This window comes from Leuciscus leuciscus (genome assembly GCF_965113295.1).
Source record: "Leuciscus leuciscus genome assembly, chromosome: 7".
NCBI classification, from domain to species: domain Eukaryota; kingdom Metazoa; phylum Chordata; class Actinopteri; order Cypriniformes; family Leuciscidae; genus Leuciscus; species Leuciscus leuciscus.
Window position 1 is genome coordinate 8165192 of NC_138731.1, and position 16306 is coordinate 8181497.

The following is a 16306-nucleotide window of genomic DNA, read 5'->3' on the forward strand; positions in this document are numbered from 1 at the left end:
TCTTGGGAGAGAAAACACATTTAAAGGGTTAGTTCACCCAAAAATGAAAATTCTGTCAGTAATTACTCACCCTCATGTTGTTCCAATCATGTAAGACTTTCGTTCATCTTCGGATCACAAATTAAGATATTTTTGATTAAATCTGAGAGCTATCTCACTCCTCCATAGGCTTCCAGAGGGACCGAAACTCGCCGGCCCAGAAAGTCAGTGAAGAAAATGTTGAAATAGTCCAAGTGACTACAGTGGCTCTACATTAAGTTTATCATGCGACGACAATACTTTTTGTGCGAAATAACAACAAAAATAACGACTTTATTCAACTATTAGTGTTCTTCAATGTGGGCCTCTGACGAGAGTTCACGGGAGCGCCACGACGCATGCGCGAGAACTGAGATTACGGCGTTCTTCTTCTACTACTACTTGTTACTGGCTGCTCACTCCTTAGGAGTATTATCGCCATCTACTGTACAAGATGACGTCCCAACATTGCCGGGAGCGCAAAACGGTCTGTTTACAAGCAGCTGAAGACGCGCGCTGTATGTAAAACTGTATTCGTAAATATGTCCGCAGATTTCGATGTAGATGAAGATTTGATTTTTTTTTTTAACCAACCATACTTATTTGAACCAGAATACACAGACATTGAACTACAAGAGATGGAAGATGCTGCAACACAACCGCAGTCTGCTTCTGAAAGACAGAGAGCATTGGACAGCTGATGGTGTAAATGTAATCAGTGCCAAGCGATGCCTACTGAGGCCATCCTTAAAATATTTTGGTTTGCCGTAACAGCCAAAAAAAAAAAAAAAAAAAAAAAAAAAAAAAGGGGTCGCTTGGTCGGTCTATATATAGCCTATATTCTTTCTTCTTTTTTTTAAAAGATTCAATGTAGAGTTTTGGTTCATTTAAGAGACGAGTGCGCGGGCGCCTCCGTGTCCTGATTATATTGCCTGCATGCTACAATTAATACAAAACGAAATTCACTTTAAAGAAAGGCTTTCTACAAAAAGCCTACAGTAGCCTACAGAGAAATTTAATGTCGGAGCGTCTTGCAGGTGAGCATGTGGGCGGAGAGATACGATTTTCGATCAATCATCAAATATTATATTATTTTGCTATTGTAAAACTGTATTCGTAATGTATGTAACTGTATGTCCCAATCGATGCAGCACACGCTCTCCTGTTCATAGTCTTGTTAGCCATAACCCGACCGACCCTGTCAATTTAGGACCGACCCAATTAATAATTTTTTTACCCTTTTGGACTAAAGTCCCCATTGGTTTTTAAGTTGATAAAAAAACGACTTGCCGGTTGTAAACTTGCGTTAACTTGCGAAAGAATATAGGCTATATATAGACCGACCAACCGACCCCTTTTTTTTTTTTTTTTTTGGCTGTTACGGCAAACCAAAATATTTTTAAGGATGGCCTCAGTAGGCATCGCTTGGCACTGATTACACCATCAGCTGTCCAATGCTCTCTGTCTTTCAGAAACAGACTGCGGTTGTGTTGCAGCATCTTCCATCTCTTGTAGTTCAATGTCTGTGTATTCTGGTTCAAATAAGTATGGTTGGTTAAAAAAAAAAATCAAATCTTCATCTACATCGAAATCTGCGGACATATTTACGAATACAGTTTTACATACAGCGCGCGTCTTCAGCTGCTTGTAAACAGACCGTTTTGCGCTCCCGGCAATGTTGGGACGTCATCTTGTACAGTAGATGGCGATAATACTCCTAAGGAGTGAGCAGCCAGTAACAAGTAGTAGTAGAAGAAGAACGCCGTAATCTCAGTTCTCGCGCATGCGTCGTGGCGCTCCCGTGAACTCTCATCAGAGGCCCACATTGAAGAACACTAATAGTTGAATAAAGTCGTTATTTTTGTTGTTTTTTCGCACAAAAAGTATTGTCGTCGCATGATAAACTTAATGTAGAGCCACTGTAGTCACTTGGACTATTTCAACATTTTCTTCACTGACTTTCTGGGCCGGCGAGTTTCGGTCCCTCTGGAAGCCTATGGAGGAGTGAGATAGCTCTCAGATTTAATCAACAATATCTTAATTTGTGATCCGAAGATGAACGAAAGTCTTACATGATTGGAACAACATGAGGGTGAGTAATTACTGACAGAATTTTCATTTTTGAACTAACCCTTTAAGTTACATGTTGATTCTGGCAACAACAGAGCAACTCACGTGTGCACTACGTTTCTGCATCTTTCGCGACTGAATATGAGGGGGGAGGGGCAGGGCGGGCTTCCTGCAGCATAGGTCTGCGGTGTCCATATATGGTATATCCTGCCCTGTCTTGACGTCAAGTCGGGGCAGAAATTAAAATCTCGTATTTGAGTGCACGTGCACGTGGGCTGGTTTACGAACCCAGGGGTAAACAAACGCTTCACTTTTAAATATCGGCTTCCCGGCCAGTGTATAATCGTTAGGCAATCATAACATACATTGATTCTCGTGGAAAAGTGAAAATTACAGGTCATGACTCCTTTAAAATCTACTAGTATCTATTTTCATGCTACTAGTACTTATTTTTTTAAATACTAGTATTTTTTCCATTAAGTACTAGTAGTTATTCAGTAGCTACTAGTCTTATTCTTTAGGTACTAGTGCCTATTTGTTAGATACTAGTACTTATTCATTAGATACTAGTTCCTTTTTATTAGATACTAGTACATATTAAAAAGACACTAGTACTTATTCATTAGATACTAGTGCCTATTAAATTGGAACTAGTACTTATTCATTTTTATTTATTTTTTGCCATTGACTTCCATGGGGATCTGTCATTCAGATATCAACTATTCAGTTCTGACTAGTATGTATTCCAACTGTGACTATGTATTTATTAGATACTAGTATCTTTTGTAATTGTTACTAGTAACTATTCTTATTTTACTAGTCACAACTGCTGTTTTACTTGTCTTATGTTCTGACTAGTCAGAACGGCCACTGGATAGGCTAGTTCAATTAAAAATCTTACTAGTAAAATAAAAAATCGTACTAGTAACATTTGAAATAAATACTAGTATCTAATAAATAGGTGCTAGTATCTATTGAATAAGTACTAGTAGCTAATTAATAAGTACTAGTATTTTTCATTTCTATGAATGCACACATGGATTTCTCTTCTGTAAATCACTTTGTAAACACAGTTTTTTAAAAGATGCTATGTAAATAAAGCTTTACTTTCTTTCTTACTTACAAGTCAGTGTGATTTCAACTTGGGGCCAAACTCCCAATAAACAACTTCAACACCCATAATTCTGAAGAGAAATCCACATGTGCGTCTGCTGAGCTGCTTGGATTCAGCGAATGGAAATGGATGTTGTGGTGAAACAGTTCGGCAGAAACCTCCCACACCTGTGAATGAAGTGATCAAGTTGGTCTCCCTTCAAACTGTATCTACTTATATTTTTTAATATATATATATATATATATATATATATATATATATATATATATATATATATATATATACCTTTGTGATAAATTGTTTATACTCATAATCAATGACAATCACAAATATTTTTTTTTCCTTTTTCCAATTTTGCATGTACACCATTGATTCAAACATTTACAAGTTTGTAATATTTATTAAATGTTTTAAAGTCCCCCCCCCCACACACACACAAACCTTTTCACATGATGAACACAAAAGACACAACCAATGGATACATTGGCACATTTTTTTATTCCTTAATGTACTGTACAGTACAATACACACCAAAAAACAAAAAGAAATACTCCGCCCCAGCATCCCGTCTTTTGTCTGGGTCAGGCCAGAGGATCTCATCCACATCACAGGCTATATTGTCAAAACTGGGGAATAGTGTTTATAGTTTAGGGAAATGGGTGTGCTTTTTGAGAAATGGCATTATGGTTTAGAAATTTTTGTTCAAAGGCCTGGTTGTAGTGTTTAAGCAATCAAGAAAAACTGTGATTGTAAACCCCGGGTTAAGTACTAGCATTGTGAAACGTGAAACAAGATAACCCAGGATTCTGTGAAGCCTGAGTTTACAATGACCCCGTTTTGAACATTTCAAGTGTGAAAATCCCTAAAGAGTGGCAGTGTAATGTAACCATTGATGTTTCTCAATGATGTCCTTCTAATAACTATGTAAGCAATATACCCCACAATTCACCAAGCTTCACAAAGGACAAACGATTGTCAGTGATTAACAAATTTATGACGTATTTTTTTTGTACCTTACCGCTTGGAGCTGAAGATAATAAGTAATACAGGTTTTTTATGATTATTTATTTATTATTTCAAGATTGAACATGGTCCACAAGTGCGACCACAAATGAAAGTAATACAGGTTTTGAACAGCACGAGGGTAAATGATGACAGAATTTTCACTTTTGGGTAAATCCCTTTAATAAATGCGATTACAGTGATACTTCTGACAGAAATCACTTTTTGCATCAGACACAACTTTCCCATTGGTTTTAAATCAGGTTTATAGCTTACATTAATTGTTAAGTTTTGTAGAACTAATTGTACATAGACTGTATTCCTAAACATTATTAGAGGTAACCTGCTCTTTGATCCCGTTACGGCAGCAGAGGGCGGCTGTGTCACCGCCCCGTTACACCCATATGATAAAGAGTCCTGATGACTGACTAACACATGAGTGTGAACAGCACATTCAGGAAGCAGCAGACACAGTCATGGAGGCTAAAGGACAAAAGGTACTGTGTGTTTGTGTGTGAAAGACAGTTTTCTGGTTGTTGTTATCTGTTGACAGCATGGTCCTGATGTCAGACGAATGGAGAATTTTCAAAAAGCAGTTGCAGGAAGACTCTTGTAGTGTGTGAGGTTAATATTTGTGAAAGTTGGCTTTTTTATTTTATTTTATTTTATTTTATATATAGAACATTGTTTTACCAGCAGAAATGTTCTATAAGTAAATTAATTTGAGTTTTACCACTGTAAGGGTTTGTTCATCTATAGTTCAATCCCACCCAAATGGTTGCCGTTTTCTTCCCAGAGTCACATAATATCTGACGGTCAAAGTGCCACTGTCAGTGGAAAGGCCGTGACTGTGGTTATTGTAAATGACGTGTGTGAGATTAGATTAGTTGTGTATGTGCCCTGATTCAGCACAAGCTGCATTAACATTTATAGAGTCATAATGTGCTTGTCATTGGCCTGTGCAAAGAGTTCCTTACTGTCAAAACATGAATTTAGCGACTACTGCCTACATTAGAGGGGGATCCCAGTGCCCCTTATGGAAAACTATATCAGGCTAGATGCTGCCAGACTGGTGAAGACTTTGACCACTTGAGCCACTAAAATGTTTGTGTTTGAAACTCCATTTAACTTTTTTCCAATATGCAGCAATGCCTTTGGGAGTGCATAATGCACCTGCCATGTTCCAGCACTTACTTGGATGACATTATGATTGATTCTGACTGTTAAAATGAACATCTGGTCACTGTATCAGTGTTTGAATACCTCGCTCATGCTGAACCTTTGTTTCATTGGCCGTGTGCATTGATGCTTTCAGTGTACGGTCAGTAAAACCAGGGCAGCAATCAGGCATACCAAGAGATTCTTCTTCAGTTGTATTGCCAAAGATGGACATGAGAACTGTGTGAGGGTGTGATGAAGTGTTCAAGTCAAGCAGGTTGAGTTGACTAGCATTGCTGTTTCCATCTATACGCCAGCTGTATGTTCACAGAAATGTTGTATGGATATGTGTAGACACTTGTTTAGACACACTATTTGAGTTTTAGCTTTTTGTATGTTGGACTTTCTCTATTGTAAAAAGACAAGAAGCATATTTCACAGTTTGGTATTTTTCAGCTCGAGGAAAAGTGCAGCATTTCTGATTCCATAAATAGTTTTAAACTACCAAACTTCTCACTTGTTTTCTTTTCTTTTGTAGAATTTGAATGTTGACCCGGAGAAGCTGTTCACCAAGCTTGAGCGGATCGGGAAGGGGTCCTTTGGAGAAGTCTTCAAAGGCATTGACAATCGCACGCAACAGGTAGTTGCTATCAAGATCATCGACCTGGAGGAGGCTGAAGATGAAGTGGAGGACATCCAACAGGAGATTACAGTCCTCAGCCAGTGTGATAGCCCCTTCATCACCAAATACTACGGCTCTTATCTGAAGGTGTGTCCCGTGCACTGCTAGTGTGGAGCAGTTTAATGTGTGTCAGGCAGCTCGTGGTGACAGGCTGTATTATGTAATGTTGTTACGTGACCAAGCAGATGATCACTTCATGCATGTTGGTGATTTGAACTGCTCTCCAACATTAAGTGTGTCTTTGCAGAAAGGATAAGCAGTGATTTTAACTCTGGGCAATGATACAGTATTTTCATTTTAACACTATTAACACTGCATATGTCAGTTAGTGTTTGAATTGAATTGTTTAAAACTATTGTATGCTGATGTTGTTTCTGAGAAGTAAAGTTTAATTTTGTGGCTTGAACAGTTTTGCAGTGACAGTTCAACAAATCTGACTCGTGTCAAAACTGGGGAATAATGTTTATAGTTTAGGGAAATGGGTGTGCTTTTTGATAAATGGTGTTATAGTTTAGAAATTTTAGTTCAAAAGCCTGGTTATAGTGCTTAAGCAATCAAGAAAAACTGTGATTGTAAACCAGGGGTCAAGTAGTAGCATGAAACATGAAACAAGATAACCCAGGATTCTGTGAAGCCTGAGTTTACAATGACCCCGTTTTGAACATTTCAAGTGTGAAAATCCCTAAAGAGTGGCAGTGTAATGTAACCATTGATGTTTCTCAATGATGTCCTTCTAATAACTATGATGTAACCAATATAACCCCACAATTCACCAAGCGTCACAAAGGACAAATGATTGTCAGTGATTAACAAATTTATGTTTAATTTTTTTTGTACCTATTTAGAGCTTGAAGCTGAAGATAGAAAGTAATACAGGTTTTGAACAGCACAAGGGTTAATTATGACAGAATTTTCTCGAGAGCGTTTTGTAGGACTTTTGCACTTGTCTTTTCATGATCAGATCGCTATTCAATCAGCCGATGTATTAAAATTGCTATAAACATGAAAGTTTCACCATAAAATAAATGGCTCATAACAGAGTGCAAGAACCCCCACACAGGGTTGGCTGGCATTCTTGAGGCTCTTCCATATGCCAGGGATCACATTGTTCCTGAATCACTTTTTGTGGTCTGATACCCTTTACAGCTAATGGGAACATCTGGACGGATGAGTGACATTTCATAAAATTATAATTACAGGTTTGGTACAGTTTTAGAGGTTTTAAAAATCAATGCTACTCATCAGACAAAAAGACAAGACTCACCAGTAATAAGTCAGTTCAAATTGGAAATATTTGATGTCTCTTCCAGGACACAAAACTATGGATCATCATGGAATATTTAGGAGGGGGTTCAGCTCTGGATTTGGTAAGAATTTCAATTCCCTTAACTTTACTAATAATGGTTCATATAGTCACCTTGGCATTTACAAAAATGTATCATTTAAAACAATAAATATAAAAAAAAGTGTATATTTTCCTGCTGTTAACACACCTATCAGACACACCTAATTCAGGTCTTGCAGTCTCTACTAATGAGCTGATGAGTTGAAACAGGTCTGTTGGAACAGGCAGACATGCAAAATGTGTGATGATTCCCAAATCAAGACCAGGACAAGTTTGGGAAATGGTGAACACGATTTCAGCAAGTACAGCATCAAAATCTTTGTTGATCCTGGAACAACATTCCAATTAACCAATCAGATTTGAGGGACAAAGTTTAGAATTTGTCAAGTTTAGGTTCACAACCAGGGTTAGGTGCTTCTACATCAGTGTTATTCACCTATCATTATGAGTTATAGGTAGGGTTAGGTTTAGGGGTAGGGATAGGGTTAGGGCTTAATTTTTTGGGACAGGAGTGTTGTTCCAGCATCAACAAAATATGCTGATCCAGGAACATGTCATGACAATGATGTACTAAAAATGAAAAGGTTTTTCCTTTGCATTTTTCACACAGATGACAAGGTTGTCAAAACGATCCCCTTTCACACTGATCTGTGAAAACCACTAAAAACGCTGTATTATGCATTCTAGGCCAGTAGATGTAATTTTGCAAAGAAACATATTTGCGCCTATTGACTGAACATGTAATACGCATGTGCATGACCTTACCGTGTTCACCAATTTGCCTTGTTGTTTGCTTGGAGACGATAATGGTATTGTTTTCAAAAATGTGCACTTTAAAACCTGTTTCCAAAAGTTTGTTCAGGCCCCAAAACGCTGTTGTCGTGTAAATGAACGGCTGATTAAGCTTGTCTGGTTAAGCTGACAAAGACCCCTGGTCTAAATGATTGCTTTTTTAAACCTGTCCCATAGACCCTCCACCACTGCACATTTTGGATGTCTCACTCATCTAACATACCTGATTCAGCTCATCAGCTCATTATAGAGACTGCAAGACCCGAAATGGTTGTGTCCAACATGTGCAGTTTTGAGGGCTCTCCAGGAAAGTTTGAAAGCACTGGTCTAAAGAACATATTTTGAGTTTTAGGACATGGGTTTTTATTTTAGCCAATTCTACAATCCATCTAGTACAGATGACAAGTTGGTGTGGTGACTTTGTTATAATAAAAATAAAATCACTAGGACTGGTGTAGCCAACCCTAGTCCTGAAAGACTCCCTTCCTGCAGACTTACATTTACATTTACATTTATTCATTTAGCTGACGCTTTTATCCAAAGCGACTTACAATTGCTAATTATGTCAGAGATCGCACGCCTCTGGAGCAACTAGGGGTTAAGTGTCTTGCTCAGGGACACATTGGTGTCTCACAGTGGATTCGAACCCGGGTCTCTCACACCAAAGGCATGTGTCTTGAAAGCCTTTAGAGTCCAACTCTACACATGTTTATTAAGATTCTCTAAAGGTCAATTCATACAAACACACAACCTCGCACAAATGTCAACAAACACCAACAAACAAGTTGGCTGTTGGATTTAGATTTGTATTTGTCAGTCAGATGAAAACAAACCCTGAGCAAGGCAACAGATGCCGTCAGGGGTAACACACTGATCCGACAAAACCCAAAAAACATGTTTCTTGGCGTTTGTCTATGCGGTGTAAATTGGCCTTAACAGGTCTAAATGTGATGATACACGGGGCAACTTTATTGACCAGTGTTGTTTGGGCACTTTCCCATTGAGAATGGGCAACACATTTCTATCTGGATACTTTAGATCGTTGGTCTCTCCTGGTTGCCAGTTGATGGCAGCATTGCCCAGCAATATTGCTCAAAAAGTTCCCCCATGTATCATCACCTTAACAGGTTCTTTGATCTACAGCTGGGACCAGGAGCTCTTGATGAGTCTCATATTTCCACCATCCTCCGAGAGATCCTTAAGGGTCTGGATTACCTACATTCAGAGAAGAAAATTCACAGAGATATTAAAGGTACCTGTGAATGATGATGTGGTGCCTGCAGTTTTCTACTATTGAAGTCTATAAATGATCCCCAGCATTTCAAGATGGAACTTCTGTTCTGAAACCTCAAATGAAGATGGCTGATGTGTGTTTGTGTTTTTCTCCAGCTGCCAACGTCCTGTTGTCAGAGCAGGGTGATGTGAAGCTAGCTGATTTTGGTGTGGCTGGGCAGCTCACAGACACACAGATCAAGAGGAACACGTTTGTGGGCACTCCATTCTGGATGGCACCAGAGGTCATTAAACAGTCAGAGTACGACTCAAAGGTCAGATCCACTCACCATGTAATGCATGTCCCAAAAGTCTTAGTCCTTGCCAGGCTTGGGTTAGCATTTAGACCAGGGGTAGCCAAACCTGGTCATGGAGGGACTACCTTCTTTTTAAAAAATTTTTTTATAAGCTTCATTGTAGTGTATTGATCAACGTGACATTGCACTAAAATTTAAAACTACCTACCTCAAGCTTCATTTGCAAAATTGGTATGCCAAGTTGGCCTCTTTTCCCTAGCCATGACTGCCATATTCTCCTCTTTCGCTTCCTCCTCTTTTTTAACGCACAGAAAATCTACAAAAGTGTGATTCACCTTGCTCTATTTGTTTACCACTAGCGCATGATCATGGCATTTTATTATTCTAAACTAACTTGCTTCGTAGCCTATGATTCAATAGGTGTCATCATCATACAGTCTTACATATATGTCGTACCCAAGTTTATTAGATCCATGTTGTACCCAAGTTTATTAGATCCATGTCGTACAGTGTGATTTGTAATGATCTTATAGGATTGCACAGCCTGTAGCAGGTATTAGATCAAAAGAGAATGATGTGTAACATAGTATAGTCAGCCACATGTAATATCGGTCATTCAGGTTTGTGTGTTTTGCAGGCAGATATCTGGTCATTGGGCATAACTGCAATTGAGCTGGCAAAAGGAGAGCCACCCCACTCTGATCTTCACCCCATGAAGGTGTTATTTCTCATCCCTAAGGAAAATTCACCCACACTGGAAGGAAACTACAACAAAGCTCTCAAAGAGTTTGTAGATGTCTGTCTCAATAAAGACCCCAACTTTGTAAGTGGTGCCAAACTATTTATCACAGGGGTATCCAATCTTGTTTCTGGGGTGGGGTGGGGTGGTCTTCTCTGCAGAGTTCAGCTCTGACCAGCTCCATCAGACCTGTCTGGGATTTTCCAGGGATTAGCTGATTCAGTTGTATTTAATTGGGGTTGGAGCTCAACTCTGCTGGAAGGAGGGCCTCCAGGAGCAAGATTGGATATATCAGGGTTGTTCAAATCTGGCTCTGGAGGGCCACTGCTCTGCAGAGTTTAGCTCAAACATGACCAATCTCACCTACCTGTAATGTTCTAGTAACTCTGAAGACCTTGATTAGCATGCTCAGGTGTCTTTGATTAGGGTTTGAGCTAAAGTCTGTAGAGCAGTGGCCCTCCAGAGCCAGATTTGAGTAGCCCTGCTACAGAGGGAATGCATTGACGTCACTTTCCCGCCGGAACAGGCCCCCCTCAGCCTAACCCTGGATTTCCACCAACTGCGGAATGGCTGCAGATCGGCTCCACTGCGTGTCTGCTCCATGCTCCGCCGTCCTTCAATACCCACCAGGTCCGGATTTGTTGCGGAACGGCTGCGGCCATGACTGACAGCTGAAGTCACGAGGACCCACGAGATCTCGCAATATAACTGCTGAATTGCTGTGGAGCGCTCTGGCATCCGGCAAATATAGAAGCTCTGCGAATCTGCTCCGGAGGCCTGCGGATCGTCAGAGTCGGAACGCAGCCGTTCCGCAGTCAGTGAAAATACACACATTGACTTTAATGGAAACCTATTGACTCCGCCGCCATTCTGGAGCGGATCCGCAGCCGTTCCGCAGTTGGTGGAAATTTGGGGTTAATGAGTGGCAAAAGAGCTGCTGCATGACTGGATTTAATAGGGGAAACTACGAAAACACAAGTAAAACAAACGATTGTCAGTTTAAACTAAAGGTTGGACCCTGCATAGTTTTCCTTACAATTTACCAAAGATCCAGTGATCCATGGATATTGACATGCAGCCGGGAATCGTATTTCCTGACAGCCTGATTTCAACACAGGGGAAATACATAAAGCAAATTTGCCTGTGAACGCTTTAGATAAATACAATATAGGTAGGTCTAAATCCATGTGATCAGTTATATCAATGTTATATAATCATATCTTCGAGCCTTAAAACTTGTATAGTTTTTTGTCAGTGTTTATTTAAAAACGTCCAATTATGCAGAATATACAATAGTACATTTTTAATGGAGTTGTCAATACAATATATACAAATACAATATATAGGGTATGATTTCCCCCCTAAATTAAGTATATTGACACAAAATTATAAACTGCAAATCCACCTTTCTCTGCCTGGATCCAGTTGTTTCTGTGAATTACAGCGATTCATTTGCTTCTCTGTTTTGTATCTTTCGGCAGTCTGTAAAACTATACCTCAGATTTCTTGTCAAAGCTAGTTGTACAGTCAATCTCAAAGCTCTTTCCCATTTTAGATGTGTTTTGTGTGTTTTTCAAGGCATTCACACTGAAAACAAATGCTGCTGCTCAGCCTTTATGCCACTCAGTGAGTGTAACCGCAGTCACTCCGGCTGACGGTGACGTCACGCGCATATCCTCTATACAGTCTTTAGATTTCTGCATCTATAGCAGGGGTGGGCAGTGTCCCTCGAGGGCCACTGTCCTGCAGAGTTGGGCTCCAACTCTAATCAAACACACCTGGCTATAATTTTCAAGTAATCCTGAAGAAGATCTGGGTCAGATTTGAATAGGTGTGTTTGATTAGGATTGGAGCTAAACTCTGCAGGACAGTAACCCTTGAGGGCCAGAGCGGCCCACCCTTAATGTATAGCCATGAATAACCAAAAGACAATGTTCGTGTTGTCTCTGCCAGAGGCCACCAGCTAAAGAGCTTTTGAAACACAAATTTATCCTTCGATATTCCAAGAAGCCATCATACCTGACAGATCTCATAGACAAGTACAAGAGATGGAAAGTAAATCAGGCCCGTGATGAGTCCAGCTCGGATTCAGACTCGTAAGCATGCAACAAACATTGGCACATTTAGTTATAGAAATATTATAATTATTTATTCACTGAGAAAATATTGAAACATTGTATGTACATGTTCTCAGAGATGATGAAGCATCTGGAGAGTCTGTGAATGATGACTGGATCTTCAACACTATCACAGATAAAGAGCCCAAACGGAAACAGAATGGAGTCAAAAAGAATGAAGAAATCATTCACAAAGAGGTGAGGAATCAGATGCGCCAGTGTCTTTGCATTAGACACAAAATATCAAAGGAGGAGTTGTTTATTTTAAAGACAGCATTAGGTACACTTATCAATCAAAAGATGTTTGTGGCATTTTGAAATGATAAAAGATATAGTGTTTGTGGTTGTCAGATGTTAGTAGATCATGTCGATAGTTCATGTGATTCTCTACACCAGTGGTTGATCTGCTGTGGGAACTTGAGAAGCGACTTCATAGGGTGTGTTCACACTTGGCATGTTTGGTTGGATTAAAACGAACTGTGGTGCGTTTGCTCTGTTAGTGCGGTTCAAGTTTGAACGCTACGATCCGGCCCACATCTGGTACGTGTTGAATCCACATGTACCAGATGTCCGGGCCGACTCTATGTTGCTGTCTGGGAAAGCCCTTCATGAGTTCTCAGCTGGTCAAAATACCATGATATGTTGCTACGCACATTCAACGAGCGCATTTATCCCATCACATAGCATTGCTTTGGATGTTCAGTAAGTTCTGTCTCAAAATAGGCAATACGTCATAAAAGCCAACCAATCAGGTTGTGAACATATCCTTATTCTTTTAGGTTCGGTGATAAAAATGCCAATCTGAACGCTAGTGGACCAGGACTAAACCTTTTTTGTTGGGTCCGGACCAAACGAACCAAGCCAATTGAACAAAAAAAACCCTGCAGATTTAAACGCATTGAGCAAAAATGATGAACATAAGTGAAGTGAGAAGAAAAGCTCCTGCAGCCAAAGTACACCCACATCTGTCTCTCTCATCTGTCATTGTTTAGGTTCCGGTTCCAGACAGTCCAAAAAGGTCTCCGTCCCAGCGTATGTCCTCTATCATGTCCCCGTTGTTTGCAGAGGTAAGCATTTAATTTTGTTTTCTTCATTGGCTGGCTTATATGTAGAAAACGTAGTTGTGTGGGGGTTAGGGTTAGATTCAAATGATCAGACAAATGAAAACCAGTGCATACTGAACTAACATTGCTGTATCGATTCAGCGTATCAGTCACCGATGAATGTGTTTGTTGTTCTGCCAGCTGAAGCAGAAGCGAGGTGTGTATAAGCCGGCGGTGTTAGAGGAGCTGAAGCAGGCCATGCTCCTGGCGGAAGAGGCGTGTCCCGGGATCACGGACTCTATGGTGACGGGGGTGGTTCAGAGGTTAAAGAGGTATCCACAGCACCCTGACCGTCACATGTGTGGCTTGGGATGAGTTATGATTCTGATGTGTGTTTTCTGCCTGACAGGTTTTCCTCTCCTCACTGACACTGCATGAAGACTCTTTCTCTGTGGGCGTGACATCTGACTCGCAGTGCATTTCAACACACACACACTGAATGTTGTGTGTTCCTGTAGGATGATGTTGTAGCATAGTGTGTGTATGACGTGTTTTCCCAGACAGCAACATAGTGTTGTCCCAGATCTGGCCCACATCTGGTGCGTGTTGAATCCAGATGTACGGGATGTGGGCCGGATCTGGGCCGACACTATGTTGCCGTCTGGGTTTGCCTTGTTATTATGGTGGGATTCTGATTAAGCCATTTACAAAATCAGGTACTTGTGTGTACATAAGTGGAGAATGTGTACTGGATTTGTTTTACAACCCTACATAATCATTTGGTACAATCATAACGGTTTTCCTTTCTGTGTTGATATTTCCTATAGAGGGCTGCAGAGATGACGTATTTTTGTTGGTCAGCCTGTAAGTTATCATCACTCTGGTTCCCTTGACACAAACCCAATAGGATTTTTCCATTGGCTGTTAAATTATTAAAGAAAATAAGCTCTGTGAAAAACAAAAGTTTATGATTCTTACACATTTTCTGATAATCTTAACAAATGAACACAACTATTATGAATTTTTAAGTCTAAATACAATCGCCAGAAGTAGAAAGCTATAAAACTATAAACAAACGACACCGTGGTCACATGATTTCAACATCCCTACCATTAAGTGGTCCACAACTCTTTCAGTCTTCGTTTAAAAACATTAGAATACACAGTACACAATGATGCTGTGAGAAAGTAGATGAGTTTACCAGTTTGACTGATGATGTTTAATGTCCCCGATAACCTCTGCAGTCCCATGTAGACACATGTTAGCAAACGCCTTATTCCAGACAAGTAAAAGCTTTTTAAAAAATCACAAGGGAGTATACTGATGCATTTATGTTTTAGAATAAAACATGAAAATATCTTTGGCTTGTGTTATCCACAGACCTTTAGGGCATTTAACAACCAAAAACTCATTAAAAAACTCAATGACTTCAGACTGATGGAAACAGAAGAGCTAAACTCGACTGCAGGTATTGGCCTACAAGAATACGACATTCTCATCAGTTCTCTATTGGACAGGATGTTTCTGAGGGTCGGGATATGTAAAACTGTCCTTTTTTTATTTAAAAAGCCAGTAGCCTCTTACATCAAAGCTGCAACTCATGCTATAGCTGTTGCTAGGCAGGCGGTATCAGGGGGAGGGGCTTCTCATTCTAAAGTGCATTTGATTGGACTAAACTGGATACACCTGAAATGAGTGGCCATATCCAGTGCACAATGAACTTTCACTAATTCCTGGAAGAGAGTGTAAATATATATTTTATGTATCTGTTAAAAATAAAATCGTCAGCTTAGCCTACTGATGGATCAAAGCTCACAGACATGAACTAAAAAGGGTTTTGTGTGTATATCTGCTGTTTTTACAGAGCTGTAATGGTGCAATAATTAAATAACTGTTGATTGTCCTTTTGCTAGCATTGCTGGTAAATACTATAATATTAAAAACAACATATTAACCCATCCATCCATCTATCTTCTTCCGCTTATCCGGGGCCGGGTCGCGGGGGCAGCAGTCTAAGCAGGGATGCCCAGACTTCCCTCTCCCTAGACACTTCCTCCAGCTCTTCCGGGGGGACACCGAGGCGTTCCCAGGCCAGCCGGGAGACATAGTCCCTCCCTAGGTCTTCCCCGGGGTCTCCTCCCGGTGGGACATGCCCGGAACACCTTCCCGGGAAGGCGTCCAGGAGGCATCCGGAAAAGATGCCCGAGCCACCTCAGCTGGCCCCCACTCGATGTGGAGGAGCAGCGGCTCTACTCTGAGCTCCTCCCGAGTGGCTGAGCTTCTCACCCTATCTCTAAGGGATCGCCCAGCCACCCTGCGGAGAAAGCTCATTTCGGCCGCCTGTTTCCGGGATCTTGTCCTTTCGGTCATAACCCACAGCTCATGACCATAGGTGAGAGTAGGAACGTAGATTGACCGGTAAATCGAGAGCTTCGCCTTACGGCTCAGCTCCTTCTTCACCACGACAGACCGGTACAGCGACCGCATTACTGCAGAAGCTGCACCGATCCGTCTGTCAATCTCCGTTCCATCCTTCCCTCACTCGTGAACAAGACCCCAAGATACTTGAACTCCTCCACTTGAGGCAGGAACTCTCCACCAACCTGAAGCGGGCAAACCACCCTTTTCCGACTGAGAACCATGGCCTCGGATTTGGAGGTGCTGATTCTCATCCCAGCCGCTTCACACTCGGCTGCA

The 16306-nt window shown here is 40.7% G+C and overlaps 1 protein-coding gene across 1 annotated transcript; it reads left to right on the forward strand.

Annotated features, from left to right (window-relative positions):
- Positions 1-4651: 4651 nt before the first annotated feature.
- On the forward strand, positions 4652-15564 carry stk24a (serine/threonine kinase 24a). Its single transcript, XM_082176224.1, has 11 exons — positions 4652-4701; positions 5901-6131; positions 7355-7411; positions 9325-9433; positions 9571-9728; positions 10348-10533; positions 12403-12545; positions 12644-12764; positions 13559-13633; positions 13811-13941; positions 14019-15564. The coding sequence occupies exons 1-11, from the start codon at positions 4681-4683 to the stop codon at positions 14035-14037; spliced, it is 1251 nt and encodes a 416-aa protein (XP_082032350.1). The 5' UTR covers positions 4652-4680; the 3' UTR covers positions 14038-15564.
- Positions 15565-16306: the final 742 nt, after the last annotated feature.